Here is a 13,454-nt window from a genome sequence, read left to right on the forward strand (position 1 = left end):
CTTCTCCTCCTTCCCACATGGATTGTGATTCGCTAGAGGGTGTATAAATAAAGTAACATGCAAGTAAAATGAAGTCATCAAGCATGTTTCGATGCTGCATGTAACATGCACACAATGGCTGAAACGGCTTTGCTGTATGTACGTACTCTGGTCAGAAGAAGTCGTCGAGTCAAATGAAGTTTCCCATTCTGGCCCAGCCCCCAACGCTCGCTCCATTTCCTCACCCAGTGCGCGCCTCCACATAGTTCGAGGCTAGTTCAGGAGGTGCTCAAATTACTGCCTGCTTCGGCCATCCTCCAATCCTCTGATCTTTGGGGTCCAGACCTTCTTCCTTCATCTTCCTTGTCGCTTCTTCTGCTTTCTTTCCCGTGCGTTCGAGCTAGATTCGCTCGTCTCGTTGCCTGGGCTATAATTATACTTTTACTTACCCCAGCACTGCCCGGCATCCCGGAGACTAGATGTATTAAGTGTATATTGCATGTCTATCAGGGGGGAGGAAGCATTTGAAGCAGCCCAGTCCAGCCAGAAAGTGAATGTGCTAGTTACCGTGCCTCCCACTCCACATTTCTGGGAAGGTCACGGTCACGCCTTTCCCTCTCTCCCCCCGTCTAACTACTATTCCTCTCACAGCGGACAAGGCAAGAAACATGTAATGTCTGCCGCGAAGGACATTGCCCAATGTTATGGAATGGCTCAGACTCTAAGAGCATAGACAATCCCAAAAAGAGAATGAATCCCCCAATGGAAAAGAATAAGAGAAAATAATAAAAGAAAAAGAAAATAATGAACAAAAAAATAACTTGAAACAAACCCCTGGATATCTTACTCCATACATAATCCGATTAACATCATGACCGAATCTTTCAAACAGCGAATCTTCCTGCTCTTGAAGAATTCGGCTTTGATAATCTCCCGGTCTTTTGCGATTTCCCGCCGCCAATCGATCCGTAGTCTGGTCGATTCATATCAAGCACATCAGAGGTTCCATGCTCCACCCACGGTCCAGCATGAGATGCGCAGGCCACACAAGCCAAACCACGAAATATGTATATGCTATAAAATGTACAATACAGGTTGCCGCACTGCTAAGACAAACGGCAAAGCCATCCCAAGTAGCGACGGGCCAAAAAAATGCCAGAAAAGGTATCTTGGAGGTCAGGAAGAAGTGGGCGGAGAGGAATTCAGGGAAGGGAATCTGCTAGTAGCAGTATTATCGGTGTACATAATCTCATCACGTAGCGGGTCGGCGAGGCGATTGCAAATGTATTAATCGCCCCGTTCATTTCGAGGAGGTCATAGCAAGGCCACGAGCTGCGCCGACGGCGGCAGACACAGGCGTTGCTGAGCGCGTAGGAGCAGCGCTGCGGTTGTGGGCCATGTGTGCCCGGACAAGGTGGCCTGCCGCAAGAGCAGAGCACAGACTCAGCTCACCTGCAAGGACTGCAGCAGCCACGATCCGTGCAAGCTGACGGGCATTGTCACCAGGGTTGGTGGGGTGAGAGCCGCGCACCCCCAGGAATTCAAGCATAGCAGATTGTCCTTCTAGGATCGTGCCACCGCCGATGGTTCCAACTTCGATGGACGGCATCGACACAGCGATCTGAAGATTGCCGTTAATGCTAGAAGTAATCGCAATCAGTATATAGTTCCCCTGTCATAAGCTTTGTAATGGACAGGAATGGCTTACTTTCTCATAGTAGTAATACAACTGCTGCTTTCCACGTTCTGGGCAGGATCTTGACCAGTGGCAAGGAAAACAGCAGTGACAATATTGGACGCATGTGCATTGAAACCACCCAAGCTTCCCGCCATGGCGCTACCAATCAGGTTCTTACTGGTGTTCAGCTCAACGAGGGCATTGACATCACTCTTGAGGACGTTGCGAACGATCTCTCCAGGAATGATAGCTTCAGCCACAACTGACTTGCCACGTCCATCGATCCAGTTCACTGCGGCAGACTTCTTATCGGTACAGAAGTTACCGGAAACCGAGATGGTGGCCATGTCATCAAAACCGCACTCAGTAGCCATCACGTTGAGCGCCTTTTCGACACCCTTGGAGATCATGTTCATGCCCATAGCATCACCAGTGGTGGTCTTGAATCGGATGTACAAGTAGGTACCAGCAAGAGCGGTCTTCATGTGTTGGAGTCGAGCGAAGCGGCTGGTAGAGTTGAATGCAGCCATCATGATGCTTTGGCCCTCTTCCGAGTCAAGCCAAACCTTGGCAGCCGCAGCTCGTGCAAGCGTAGGGAAGCCGACACAAGGACCACGCGTCATGCCGTCACCAGTCAGAACTGTAATCGCACCACCACCGGCATTGATGGCTTTAGCACCACGGCTGGTACTAGCCACCAAGACACCTTCAGTAGTAGCCATAGGGATGAAATAGCTTTGGCCGTCAATCGTGAGGGGACCGGCAACACCAACAGGCAGAGGCAGATAACCAATGACATTCTCGCAGCAGGCACCGTGGACCAGAGTGTAGTTGTAATCCTTGTAAGGAAGCTTGGAAGTTTCCAGGGAGCTCGTGAACTCAGAAGTGGCGGGAGTCCGGGCCACGACAGATCGGCGAATCTTGACGGCGCGCGTAAATGCATCGAGACGGCTCATTAGGTCCTCATTTTCCATGGTCTTCTCGAGAGCATATCCCGGGATCTTGCCTCGCAATGACAGGTCAACCAATTCCTCGTCTGACAAGTAGGCAGCCCGCTTCTCCTTCAAGAACAGTTCGCATTCACCAGCAGTCCGCTTGGGGCCATCTTGGTTGTTCAGATCAATTGTGGGATAAACCTTGGGCTCCGGGGGTTCCACTTTAGGGGCGGCGGTCTCAGGCTCCTTGATGCTCCACCTGGCTGCATTGAAGAGATAACCGTTCAAGACGATGCTCAGGGTCAGAGCTGCGATAATCCATTTGCTGATAATCGGGTCCTCAATACTCTTCAGCAAGCTTTCGATGACACGGCCACCAACAGCGTCCAAGAATTGGTCGCTGTACTCGATGTCAAAGGACTGACCCTCTCCAAAGGCAGCGTAGTGCACAGAGGGGTACTCGAGTTTATACTTGATCGGGGGAATGACGGTCACAATCGTCTCCATCATCTGGCTCTTCGCGGAAACATAGATCGAGTCGAGTCCATTCTCGGCCACCTTGAAAGGATCAATCGGCGTGGGAGCGAGTAGATTGGAGACGCGCGACAACAGGGGAAGACCAGTTGATTTGCGGAAAGGAATCGCGGAGAGATTCACAACGTTGACCAGGATAAAGCCTCCAACCATGAGGATCTTGAAGCGGCGGACATTGCTAGACTTGATCTTCTTTCCGAAAAGGCTGGCGTCGCTTGTTCCATCATTCTCCGAGCCTGCTTGGGGCCAATCATTGTTCGCGGCGACGTTCTCCGCAACACGCTGGGTAATCCCATCCTCCTCGAGGGCTTTGCGAAGTGCGACATGGCGTTTGATGCGAGTAATTTCGAGCTTGATACAGAGAATAGTGGTGTAGAAAGTGAACAGCAAGAGGCAGTCGAAAAACAGGATCCATGCTGCAAGGAAGCAGAACTGCCTCAAACCGCCTTGAACCCCAGAAGCTGCACCGGCCACAAGAATGGCGATCTCGATACAATAGTCCCGAACAATCTCAAAACCTTGCTTCTTGATGGCAGTCTGAATGGAATCCTGGATGGACCGGGGAGTGCTGGGAGCCACTGGGCCACCAGTCTTGCCAGCCGGGGCACCTTGGCGCTTATCAACTGAAGCGCTCAGGACAGCTCTGGTGAGAATGATAGGCTTCTCGAACCCAATGGTTACGACCAGGAACGGAAGACCTTCCGACAGAAGCAGCATATTGATGGGAACGCCAAGCTTGGTGGTCACCAGAAGACCAAAGAGGAAGGCAAAGCATCCAGAGAAAAGAACCGTGGTAGCAAGCCAGAAGTTCGAGCCCAAACGCCGCATCGAGAAGAAGAGCGAGACAAAGCTGAGATGCATCGAAAGGTATCCCAGAGTCATGATGACGATGTCGATCGTTTCAGCGTGCTGCATCGGGTTAGCATGGACTAGGCCTATTTATAAAATTCAGAACTAAAGGGCATAAGTACCTTGACCAAATCCACGAAGGAACCCCATGCGTCTGCCAGCCAAAGCTTGAGAGCTCCGCTGGATCCGTAAGCCGGACCGCGAGCAGCCCGCATAATCCATTTCTTCTGCTCTCCTTCATCCTCGTCGACAGAGGGTTCGGGAATCTCCTGAACAGCCTTCAAAAACTGAGAGACCTGCTCGAAAGGAAGTGTGAACACGAGAGACGCGTCATGGGAGAAAGGCGAGAAGAGATTCGGCGTATGAGGCACCCGTTGTGCGGAGGTATTGGCAGGAATCGGGACACCATCGGCAAGAGGACCGGTGGAAGCTGACTTCGACAGGGAATCCGGGAAGATAAAGGTCGTCAATGCCATATGTTGAGCAGTCTGCTTGAACGGCGGTTGTTAGAAAAAAAACAACATTCATTTGATGTCTAACATTAATAGACCAGTTTCCGACTTACATCATAGTCTTGGGCAGTCAGAGTGTCTTCCACCTGCCATTTCCAGGAGGTACTCTCCCCGAGACGTAGGTTTCTACTACCCTGAAGAAGGGTGTCCACATCCACTTGGCCGGCAACATCTTTAGGGTTTCTAAAAGAGTCGAATAAACTACCTTCAAGGAGACCGACGTAGGTAGTGCTGGCAAGAAGGGCGAATACGACGATCGTGTGAATGGGATGGAGACAGGCACGGCGAGAGAGGAATTGCAAGCCACTGGTGACTTGACGCTTGAGCCATCCAGGCTCAGCATCTTCCTCCGCGTCCGTAGACCGGAACTTCCTTGGGATCAAAGTCGCGGCCATGATTGTTGTCGACAGACGAGAAATTCGAACGAAAGGAGCGGTGTAGACCACGCCTTAGACGGGGGAAAGCGCTCTGGGAGAGAACGGTGGGTGAACGCGGTGAAACCCTGCGAGGAAAAAAAAGATGACCGGCGTGCACCGTCCCACGCTTCACACGGAAGACTCTCCTAGGTATCAGAACCTTATGGGTACCTCCTCCAATGTCAATGGCATGAGGCGAAAGCGATAAACCAGCTGTTGCTTATCGGAACTGCAGGGATGATAGCAGGCGTGCGATCAGTACATCAGACCATTCATTGGAAATGCCGACGGGGGCGAAAGAGGAGGGAAGCGCGGGAAGAAACCTACCTGGCAGCGGAGAAGATGTCGCACGTCTTCTTGCTATGCCTTGGAGCCAAGTTCCCAGCAACGGCTTCTGACTAAATACACCCCTTTAAGGATTTCCAGGTCGATTCCTGCCCCTGAGGAACGAAATGTGGAAGCACTTCCACGGCGTGGCACACAGGCGGTGGGATTATCGTAAATCCGTGAATTTCGCCGCTTGAACCACAAGACCGCCAAAGAGCGCGACCAATTAAAGGCAAGCGCGGATATGCGGTCCGCTGATAGTCCGTGGGTAGTGTCGGTAGCAGGTTCCCAACAAACCTGGTAAGTAAGGCAGAATTTATGCAGGGCCCTAGGATCGACTCTTTACGCCGTCGAGCAAATCTTGGGGAGATGAATAATGGGAGAAGAAAAAGAAGAGGAAGAAGAAGGGAAACGAGTGGAGAGAGAGGAGGGGGAGCGGCCGACAATAAAGAATTCAAATAGGAAGCAGAGTCGAGGTAGCGAGGACCGGACCAGCCCAAACGGGAATTACTTGGGATGGTTTTAGTAGCCTGGAAACCGGTACCATTGTTCTTTTGCCTGGTGGGTATTATTCCCTTACCGGCCAATCCGAACTTCTACCAGCCTGACCGTACTCCGCTTATCGGGAAGCTGCCAGCCTCAGGCCACACATTCACCCACTCCAAATAACCACCTTCATACCACTAGGGGTGATGTGAGCTGTATTGAAACCATCGCCGCCACCCTCAGCTCAGATTCAATCGAGTGACACAAACGCCCGTCGAACCAGATCGCAGATTACGTTGTACGCAGGGTTCCAAATGTGTCTAGTGTCACCATCTACATAATTCCCGGCACTACCCCCTGAAGTCCGGGCAAACCAAGACGGGCAAACAGAAAGTTCAGCCTCCCGGCAAGCAGCGCGATTGGTACACCTACTACATCGTGACAGGGTCTACCTTAGTAGTGTCCCAAGTCATCTAGATGTTTTGCGGACTAACTCAGACGGAGTTTTCTTCGGTGACATGCCAGAACGTTATCAAAGCACTCGGTTATCTCTCATCAACCTTGCTTCAGATGGATTAGGACTGACTCGGCAGTAACATCCAAGTCTTCAGTAGACCGCTTCTTCTGAATAATGGCCCAGGAGTCTGCTCAAAAGCAAGGGACCTACAGGAAAACCGGCTCTTAAATAGGGTCGCGAAACATGTACTATCCGTCGTAGCATCGTCATTACAGCCAAGTTGATGGCATATTACAGTCATAGTATAGACACCGTTAGTCACGCTCCTCAGTGAAGAAGACTGTCTTGTATGGCTGCAGGTCGCAAGCAAATCATCAATCAATGACTCTCTATAATCAGAAGAAGATGACCATTAGCGCCCGGAGAGCTGCGAAGAAAGCACCTCTTCCAACTTTGTACGCAACTTGTATTTGACATGCAAGGCGTAACGACCTTGAATGCGTTAGGTAACCAAAAGTAAGTTACCATCATCAGTTCTATCATAGTATCCAATCTGGGTTGAAGCTGCATCCACATCGGACTCCAACCTGCAGCCCAAGGTCCTGAATATTCCCTCATCCTTTCGGGGGTGGGTGGGACGGGTGGACACCGGGACAAGGACACCATGACCACTGAAGAGTCGTGATTCATCGGAGATAACGCACGATACCCACCTATTTTCATCTAATCAATCTTTTCATCTCTGCCACAAAAGGGTTCCATCCGGGTCGTTGCTGCTTCGCTTCGCATTATATTTCTGATTTCAGTGTGTATACCGACGGATGAGCGGAAGCTCTGGTATCCAAAACTTGACGAGTTGCTGGCCCATGAGACCTGAACGTACTTTGTAAACCAGTATCCCTACCGAGCGACCAGCAGATCTCGGAAACCCAAAAGAAAAACCAGATTTCGCTTGCGGGCCAAAGCGCGTACGCAACCCAGTGCGATCAGAGTGATATCACGGAGCACACGAAGGTTTGGAACTGCTCTCGAATGTGTAAATCACATTACGGCATGAAATTTGTCTGTCTTATATTGTTCGATGGGCTTCTGCGTAGTCGGACAACGCTCGCGGGATCAGAGGTCGCCAGAGTCTGGATATGATTGGTACTGATGGGACCGTCGACGGTCGGAGACGCTGGATTTTACTTGATTTAGCAATGGGGACGGTGGGGATCGCGTAGTCGCCAAGGAAGGGCAAAATGAGCGTGGAAGAAACATTCAGGTGCGACAGGTTCAGCTCTTTGCTTTGGCTGAGTCTGCTAACGGACAAGGCCGCTGAGAAGCTGCAGTGGCCATTGTGAATGTGTCACTGAATAATGTGGTTAGGATGTGGTACCCGAGAAGACCTGTTACCCATCTCATGCATGGTATGCGCGACAGGCACTAGAAGGACTGGCGGAAAGCTTGATAGCTGACAGATCACAATTATAAGTTTCTGCTTTATTCATATGCAGCTTCATTATTCCAGGACCATCTGAATTACTACTGACCGACCACCTATTTAGCTTGTCTGGGAATTATTAAGTCTTGTCAGCGCGCTTTGTTTGCTCAGGCTAGAGAGCGCGGGGCGCCCGTGTTTCAGCGATCCCCATCATGGCGCCTCTACACCCAATATCAGCAGAAGTCTGCGCGGTAGGCGACAGAGAATTCTGAAGCCTTGATGCAAAGTCATAGAGCAAAATTAGACACACATGTCTCTCGTGTGTCACCTGTATTAGTTCTGCACGACGCAGCGCTACTGAGGACACCCAAGCCAATTAGCGCCCTCGATGGTCTTGAACGTCTTCACATCTGCAACACGGGAGATCGTCTATAACACACTTTCTGTCATGAGATCTTGCTTCCAACCAGATTAAGCGCTGTTGCTAATTTCAGATTCTGATGCCCAGGGTACCTTGCTATGCACGTTTGACTCAATCAGCTTTGTCGTACGGCTCAATCCAGCAGCTATTACCAATGACTCAAGATCTTTATCTGTGACATATCGGGAACCAGAAAAGCTTGGTAGGACGAGAATGGCGATCGATTGGCTATGAGTAGACCATGACGATAAGTTCCAATCGTTTCTGGCATCATCCTTAGCGCCTGCAAAGAATAATATCCCTTGGCGCTGGTTTATTCACTTGCCAGGATGGGCGTGTTTCAAATGACCTGATCACATTGGGCATTGTGGTCGATCCCCATATGTTTTCTTTCGGGCTGCGAGCAAACACGGGCTATAGAGAAGAAGATAAAGATGGAGAGCGGGACATTCAGATGAATACTTATTTGTGGGTTCGTCCTATTGTCAACTTGCTGAGTCTCTGCCTTTTGTGACCAGACAATCGCTTTGTTTGCCAAAATCTTCTTTGTCCCTCCTATTGTTGTTGTACCGCCTATTGAGGTACTTCGATAACACAGAGGATCAAATAGGAAAGCCTAGAAGTGTTCTTGGGGCATGAGTATATAGTTTGTGCGTATCCTTGCTCACTCAATATATTGCCCTGGTCAACCTTCTTCTAAACACTAATTAGTACAAACAGACTGCCACCTCCATAGACACCACTGGTTGGTGCACTATTCGAGTAAAGATACTGTGTATCTTGATTTGCAAGTCAAAGAAAACATACAGTGGCTATATAAGATGGGGCTCACAGGCCAACCTCTCAGCAGCGCTCTGAGGTTGCTCTTGCTGGTCCTCCTCTTCTCGACGGCAAGCGCACATTCGTGGATCGAACAGCTGCTTGCCATCGCAGCGAATGGAACTTTCATCGGATCTCCAGGCTACGCTCGAGGCAATGTTCTTCGCACTAGTCCCGGGTTCAGCGACCCGACCATGACTTATCTGATTCCACCAGATGATCGAGCCAACCAGAGTCTACTTCTTCCCACCGACAAGATGTGCAAAAGCACGCAGCGAACACGAAATCAAACCGAGGGTAGCCCGCGGCTGCAGGCATCTGCCGGCTCCCCCATCGCTCTTCGCTACCAAGAAAACGGCCATGTGACTCTACCTTGGAATCAACCGGGAAAGCCAAAGAATAGAGGGACAATCTACGTCTACGGAACTACCGAGCCGAAGGAGGAGGAGAACTTCCTGGACGTCTTCAATTCCTGGAATCGCGACGGTACGGGAGGGGATCGACGCGGCGTTCTCTTGTCGAAGCAAAACTTTGATGACGGCCGTTGCTATCAGATCAACAATGGCAATATCTCCGAACATCGTCAAGCCGTGTACCCCCACGTGGCGGACCAATTGATGGGCGCAGACCTGTGGTGTCAACAGGACATCGCGCTACCATCGAATGCACCTACAGGCAAGCCGTATACGCTCTACTGGGTCTGGAATTGGCCCACGGCTCCTGGCGTGGACCCGTCACTCCCCAATGGCAAGCAGGAGATCTATACCACTTGCATTGATGTGGATGTGGTAGATAGCCCTACCACTCATACGCACGTCCAGGAGGGATATGTGGAGGGCCAGTCCCTCGACAGCGCAGCCATTCCGTCTGAGTTTGCCGAGGTGATGGGATCTAGCACTGATAGTACGGAGGCTGGAGGTAGTTCTGCGCCAAGTTCGACAACGCCGGCACCGACGCCAACACCAACCTCGGTGGCGCCTTTTAGAGTTCTCACATTGACGACAGTCATCACGACACATATACCTTGGACTAGCAGTGCTGCCTTGGCTGGAAGCACTTGATCGAAAAGACCTTGCTTTGGATGTGGATCCCTTGCGTTCCCAATAGCTGGGGATTTGGAATGCATTGTATACCCTCCGAAGAGATCGGTTAGCTTTTACATTCTCTTCTGCCGCTCGAGCTAGGCGGGCCTAGCCGGGATTGATGACAGTCACTCTTTGATCTTTGTTTGACTAGACCCTTCTGATCAATAGACAATTGAAATGCCGGATTCCATTCGTTGTACTTTTCCTAGGGTACTACATGGTAGATAGGTTGATGGAAAATTAAACTAAATAGAAATAGATCCACCGCAGGACCACGAGGAAGTAAATGCGCATCCTATATCCGGGACCAATAGATATAATTAGAGTGGCTGGCTGTCGTCTAGTGGCTGGGGCGTGGTGGGTAACTAGTAGCTACTATGAGCCATGCAAGGCAGAAAGGCATGTGGAGAGACAAGGAGCAGAGCAGGAGCATTGTGATGCCTGGCTGCTGAGGCACCAAGTGGCCCGTTCGGCGATGGCCCGAGGCATCCACACCTGAAACACGCTAAGCCACGCGTGGGTAGTCACGTGGAGGGGGTGAATCTTCAAACTTCCCAGACAAAAAAAGAAAACGAGCTTGAAGGAGTGGAAGATGTTGGTTTAGAGTCAGGAAAGACCCCGGATTATTCACCCCGATCAACTGCGTCTACTCCCCTCCCTTTTTCTGCCCTGGAGAAACCCTCAATTGCCTGACTGTCCGGCCTCGAAAGACAGTGACCCTGCATGCCAGCGGGTTTCTGAATCCTTGAACTCCACCGCATCGGTGACTGCGCCTCGTTGATCCTTAACGCTTCAGTCGGAGCCTTCACGGCAGGTAAGTTAGCAGTAATCTCCGGCACTGGCAAGCCTCTTGTCGCACCCTCTCGCCCCTACCATTCATTCATTCCCTTCTCTCTCTCGCTCTTTCGCTCTCTCTGCCTTTCTCGCTCCACCGTCCCTTATCCTGTGTGTCATCTTTCTCCTGCTTCCTGCAGCTGAGTGTCTTGTCCTCCTCTCCTGGCGCTCATCCCCTCTTTCTTAATTCCCCCCCCCTTCAATATTCCAATCAATCAATCAATCAATCTCCTCCCTTCCTGCCTCCCCTCTTTTTATCTCCTGTTTGTTATTGGGTTCGGTAGTCGCCGTCCTCTCAGAGTGGCGCTTTTTTGGCCCTGCCCTCGTTGCTAATTTTAGCATCCCCAGTTTTGCCTTCGACCATCCCGAACTCCCAAGCGCGGGACCAAAACGCTCTCGAAACAACCTCCTCTTAATTTTTTCCCACCTGCTTCGCTGCAAACCTCCCCTCCACCGGGCATTGGCTGTCGCTCATCAAATCTTGTCTGCCACCCCTGCAGCCGCCTGGTCGGTGCAGTCAACGTCGTTGTGTTTAATATTTCTTGGCCTGAGAAAGAGAAGAGGGGAACAGCTGCCCGTCATCGAAGATCCCCGCGGTGCTTGCTCTTGAGGTCGATAGCCGCGCTGTACCTGTCCGTTCGCTGTCGATTATACCCGGACCTGTCAGACATCCCATTGCGGCCACCTCGCTTCTTTGGCGTCTAGCCGCGGTCCATTAACTTGTCGCCGGTCGTCTAGTGCCCTCTCCGGTTGATTCAGACTTGTTTCGGCGCGCAGCATCCTCCCAGTCCCAGATCTGCATCGTGCTGTACGCAAGGAGCTCACGAGACATCCCTCCGATCTGAGTCGCATGCTTTCGCCATACATATTCTTGGTGCGAGCGTTTCCTTGAAATAACCTTCGGGCGGGATCTGGCAGTAGAGTTTCGTGGCAGAACGATCGCGATGCGAAACTAGGGCGGACCGGTTCTCCAGCTTTTCTATCCCCTCTCAAGCGACAAACATCCGACCCGACATTACCTCACACGACATCTTCGACACGTAATCATTCTTTCTTCCGCTCTGATCATTACCTTTGAGGACTCATGACTATCATCATGGCTTCCACAACCTCGGCCCCCTCATCGCAGCCAACGGCTTCCTCGAACCTAACGGTTTTGCCTCCCATAATCACAGACTCCCCAGTTAAGCGGCAGGGCCGTCAGCGATCCTCCTCGTACGCAAAGGATCGTCTCTCCATGCACTCTAATGTTTCCTTAGCTTCTCAGAATCGGTCGCGGCCGGGATCCCACGTCTTTCCTGTCTTTCATTCCAGCTTACCGTATGCGCTGGTTCGCGACTTTGCGTATCCTCCTATTCATCCTCTTCACTACGGCCCATTGCCGCCTCGTGCATCGGTGGTGTCCACCCCGGCAAGTGAGCAACGGCGCCTGTCCGATCCTCCGGCCCCGTGGGATAGTTCTCGTGGACAGTGGTCCGTGGGACCATGGACTACCGATCATAGCTATGGGCACCAGCAACTTCCCGCCATGTCCTTTGGCGATGGTCCGCCGTATAGCGAGGATGAAGACTTACACAGCCCAGTCTTTTCCGCCCCGCGTCACCGGAAAAACAAGTCCACCGGAACTGACCTTAATGGACGGAAAGCCAGGGGCCCTGGTGGCCGCGAGCATCAAGGCATGGGCTATGAGGCAGATACCGATCGGGGTACGCTTGTCAGTATGAACGCGGACGGCAGCGAGACGTACTATGTGAACGATGACGACGCTTTGGAGGATGGACCGGGCGGCGAGTATGTCACCTATCCGGCGAACGAAAGCCGGTATTCTCATGTGGGCTCGTATGACTATCAAGCCTATGGACATGAGGCGGACTTTGATTCTGAAGATGACTATGCCGGGGATCATCGGTACTCGCGTGACTTTCAGTTTGCTGTGGGGTGCCCTGATGAGGAGATGCACGGAAAAGCGGTTGCACTGTTCGATTTCACAAGAGAGCATGAGAATGAGCTGCCCCTTACTGAAGGGCAGGTGATCTTTGTCTCGTACCGGCACGGCCAGGGCTGGCTTGTTGCGGAGGATCCCAAGACTGGGGAGAGCGGGCTGGTACCAGAGGAGTTTGTGCGTCTGCTTCGAGATATCGAGGGAGGGCTGACGTCGTTGAACGGCGAGCCTGATGCGGACGAAGAGAACAACACGTACCTGAGCCCGGAGTCGACAGATTCCCAGCAAGCTATCACACCCACGCAAGACGAACAGCTCCCACTGGAGTCGACCTACGTTAACGTCGAGCATGTCTCCAACGGGGCAAAGAGGGAGTCTTCGCAGCTGGCTAGCGGTGGCAAGACGGATTCGAACATGTCACATTTCCCGGCAGAAGATCAGGGGCTCGAAGCCCCGCAAGACCTTCCTGAAAAGAAGGCGACCTAGTTTCAGACCTGCAATACTGGGACATAATGTCCTGCTAAGGAGGTACAGATGACCTCAGCTTCTGATGAATCTGTGACCCAGTATAATAGCTGCTGGCCATGTTACTCTCCTGAGGGCCGATGAACCTCGACCCAAACATGATTGCATCATCTTATTTCTTTTCATTTCATTTCTTCTTTTTTATATTTCCTTACTGTTCTTGTTGTTCCCCGGCTGGAACTGCTATTGTTGGAATACCACCATTTGAACGGGACGGCTGTTTGTGAATGCA

The 13,454-nt window shown here is 51.6% G+C and overlaps 3 protein-coding genes across 3 annotated transcripts; 2 read left to right on the top strand and 1 right to left on the bottom strand.

Moving 5' to 3' along the window:
- Positions 1–1,240: 1,240 nt before the first annotated feature.
- Positions 1,241–5,042, bottom strand: hmg1 (HMG-CoA reductase). The gene is made up of 4 exons (XM_025526623.1): positions 4,541–5,042; positions 4,098–4,463; positions 1,688–4,035; positions 1,241–1,619 (listed from the first exon to the last, which is right to left on the bottom strand). The coding sequence occupies exons 1-4, from the start codon at positions 4,880–4,882 to the stop codon at positions 1,280–1,282; spliced, it is 3,396 nt and encodes a 1,131-aa protein (XP_025391086.1). The 5' UTR covers positions 4,883–5,042; the 3' UTR covers positions 1,241–1,279.
- Positions 5,043–8,400: 3,358 nt separating this feature from the next.
- BO83DRAFT_199262 (uncharacterized protein) lies at positions 8,401–10,186 on the top strand. The gene is made up of 2 exons (XM_025526624.1): positions 8,401–8,667; positions 8,738–10,186. Exon 2 carries the CDS (start codon positions 8,839–8,841, stop codon positions 9,895–9,897), a length of 1,059 nt encoding a protein of 352 aa, XP_025391087.1. The 5' UTR covers positions 8,401–8,667; positions 8,738–8,838; the 3' UTR covers positions 9,898–10,186.
- Positions 10,187–11,851: 1,665 nt separating this feature from the next.
- BO83DRAFT_306902 (adaptor protein NBP2) lies at positions 11,852–13,183 on the top strand (the record flags this gene model as incomplete). The annotated part of the gene is made up of 1 exon (XM_025527319.1): positions 11,852–13,183. The coding sequence occupies one exon, from the start codon at positions 11,852–11,854 to the stop codon at positions 13,181–13,183; it is 1,332 nt and encodes a 443-aa protein (XP_025391088.1).
- Positions 13,184–13,454: the final 271 nt, after the last annotated feature.

The sequence above is a fragment of the Aspergillus eucalypticola genome, assembly GCF_003184535.1.
Source record: "Aspergillus eucalypticola CBS 122712 chromosome Unknown BO83scaffold_5, whole genome shotgun sequence".
In the NCBI taxonomy this organism is placed as follows: Eukaryota; Fungi; Ascomycota; class Eurotiomycetes; order Eurotiales; family Aspergillaceae; genus Aspergillus; species Aspergillus eucalypticola.